The sequence below is a fragment of the Cygnus atratus genome, chromosome 18, assembly GCF_013377495.2.
Source record: "Cygnus atratus isolate AKBS03 ecotype Queensland, Australia chromosome 18, CAtr_DNAZoo_HiC_assembly, whole genome shotgun sequence".
Lineage (NCBI taxonomy): Eukaryota > Metazoa > Chordata > Aves > Anseriformes > Anatidae > Cygnus > Cygnus atratus.
In genome coordinates, this window is record NC_066379.1 from 8,311,377 (window position 1) to 8,314,396 (window position 3,020).

Genomic DNA, 3,020 nt, shown 5'->3' on the forward strand with positions numbered 1-3,020 from the left:
TTTTCCAGTGCAGAGCGTGGCTTGGTTTTCCATCCTTTTCATGTCAGTTATTTCAGTTCTGTAGTGTTTATAAAATGCCCTACCTGCTCAGGAATAAACAAAAGTAAGATTTAAAGCAGCATCGCATGAAGTTTAGCTTAGGGAGTGAAAATAACTCTTAGACAAACAGCTCACCCTGGGTAATACAGTCTATACGTTGCTTTCCTTAAGACCCTAAGTTCGAAGAGTAACATTTAAACAGACGCATAAATAATTTAGGAGAAATGGCAAAGCTTCAGCCCCATTAAACTCAGGCTCCCGAGCGCCTAACAGCCTGCAGCAACGGCATGCAAGCACTCTAGGCGATTGTCCCGAGATCTCAGCAGCCCGATCGCCTCCCCTGCCAGCAGGCCGGCTGCCTGCCCTGACGGAGGGGAACTTACCCCGGCCGCGGGCCCGCTCCTGCCGCCGGTGCTGGGGGGCTTCGGGGCATGCCCTCTGCGCAGCTCCCGGACCCAGCCCCCGCAGAAGCCCCGGCACACCCGGGGCTCTCCTCTCCGCCTCCCCCGGCCCCCCGCTTCCCTCCCGGAGCTGCTTTCTCTCGCCGAGCCGAGCTCCCCGGAGCTCCCCGTTCTGCCGGCGGAGGCGCTGCCCGGGGCGGCCCCGCTCGCCCTGCCCGTGCCCGGCGCGGAGCGGAGCGGCGCCGCCAGCAGAGGGCTCGCTCCGCCCGGGAAGGTGCCGGCAGCGGCCCCCCGGCCGGGCACGCAGTGGGAATTAGAGCAGGGACCCCCCCGGGGCTCCCCCCCCAGCGGCCAGGTAGCGCAGGCCGGGGCAGGGGAGCAGGAGCGGGGCAGGCTGCGCTCCGCCGCCAGCAGCGCTGCGCCCATGGGGTGACCGGCGCCAAGGCCACCCGTACCCCTGCTCCTAGCCCTGCCCCTGCTGCTACCCCTGCCCCTGCTGCTACCCCTGCGCCTGCCCCTGTCCTTGCCCCCGTCCCAGCCCCAGCCCCAGCCCAGCCCCAGCCCCTGCAGCATCTCCCGGGGCGCGGCGGCGGCGGCGGGCGGCGGGGGGGAGGCGGCGGCGGCTCCCGCGTGCAGCCTTCCCCAGCAGAGGGTGTCTGCCGGGTGGGAAGGGGGAAGCTCTCCTGGACTTCTGTGGGAGTGGGGGTTGCGTTGTGTGTGTGGTGGTTCTTTTTTTAAGGGGGGTGGGGTGGGTTAGAAGAGAGTCTGTGGTTTCCATGGAGATGAAGCTGAAAGTGCAGGAAATTTAAAGGCTTTGGGTCCTTGCAAAGCAGACAAACTGGTGCCAACGTGCGTGGCTGCTGTTGCTGCTGAGGAGGCTGCTTTGCGAACGGCGGAGAGGAACGGGGAGGAAGAATCGGCAACAACTTCTTCCACACGCACGGGCAGACGACGCGGAGCTGCAGCAGCGAGCAGAATTCGCAACAAAAAGCGGCATCTCCCCTGCCCGGGGAGGGCGAAGAGAAGCAGCAGCAGCGGCAGAATTTTGGAGCGGCTCCACCAGGAGAAATTTTACAGAGAGGCTTGCAAGAGAGCGTGTTTGCAGGGGGCTTGCTCTCCTGGCATATTCGGGGGCCGTCTTTGCTGGTGGCGCGGGGAGCGGAGGGGATCCCCCGTAAAGACACGCTATTTTGGATATCCCCGTACAAGTTTTCTGATGCATTTGCTCGCACCTTCTTCCCCTGCCGTTTGGTGAACCCAGCCCCCCTCTCCCCCCCCCCACCGGTCTCCCAAGGATGGATCATTCCCAGTGCCTTGTGACTATATACGCCTTGGTGGTTCTGCTGGGTCTCCGGCTAGATCAAGGCGCCTGCCAGCACTATCTGCACATCCGACCGGCTCCCAGCGACAACTTGCCCTTGGTGGATCTAATCGAGCACCCGGACCCTATCTTCGACCCCAAGGAGAAGGATCTTAACGAGACCTTGCTAAGGAACCTCATGGGCGGACACTTCGACCCTAACTTTATGGCTATTTCCCTGCCCGAGGACCGGCTCGGGGTGGACGATCTAGCCGAGCTGGACTTGCTGCTCAGGCAGAGACCCTCGGGAGCGATGCCCAGCGAAATCAAAGGGCTGGAGTTTTACGACGGGCTGCAGCCGGGCAAGAAGCACAGGCTGAGCAAGAAGCTGCGCAGGAAGCTGCAGATGTGGCTCTGGTCCCAGACCTTCTGCCCGGTCCTATACACGTGGAACGATCTCGGCAGCCGCTTTTGGCCCCGGTACGTCAAAGTGGGCAGCTGCTACAGTAAAAGGTCTTGTTCAGTCCCAGAAGGCATGGTTTGCAAACCTGCCAAGTCCGTGCATTTAACGATCCTGAGGTGGAGGTGCCAGCGTCGGGGAGGGCAGAGGTGCACATGGATACCCATCCAGTACCCCATCATTTCGGAGTGCAAGTGCTCCTGCTAGGGCTGCCCCTCGCCCTTCTCGCCCCTTGCCTGGCGGACTCACGTGGACCTTTGCTGCAACAAAAATAAAAGACACTTGCTTTCTGGTTAACGTTGTAATGCACTGTAACGTGTAGGAGAATGTATATTGTGTGTATATATGGCACCGTTTTAATATACTATTAAAAGGTCAGTATTATACGTGAAATAATCAGCGTCTACTGTATTTTTAAGACTATTACCCTGATCGTTGCTAATGTATCTTTTTTTTTTTTTGGTATTTATATTCCAGAGAGAAGTTGCTTCGCTTTGGCGAAGTAGGTTGGGGTTGTTGTTGTGTTTTCTTTTTTTTTTTTTAATAAAAGGATTAAAAAATACAAACCAGACTTTTTGATAAGAAAACGTTTTAAAGCTATTTTCCATTATACGGAAAGCGTGTGTGTGTGTGTTTCTTCTTCCTCCTTATGGACTTTAGATTAAAAAAAAAAAAAAGAATAAACGCCTAGAGCACAATGTTATTGTAAATAGAGAGAACAGTTTGAATGACTTTATCCTATGTAAATGAAGAGTATCTGCTATTTATTCTTTATATCCCTGTAGTAAAAGCGCAGCGCAGAATTAAAGTCAACCACTAA

The 3,020-nt window shown here is 56.6% G+C and overlaps 1 protein-coding gene across 1 annotated transcript; it reads left to right on the top strand.

Annotated features, from left to right (window-relative positions):
- Window positions 1-1,735: 1,735 nt before the first annotated feature.
- Window positions 1,736-2,407, top strand: NOG (noggin). The gene has a single exon (XM_035558902.1). The coding sequence runs from the start codon at window positions 1,736-1,738 to the stop codon at window positions 2,405-2,407; it is 672 nt and encodes a 223-aa protein (XP_035414795.1).
- Window positions 2,408-3,020: the final 613 nt, after the last annotated feature.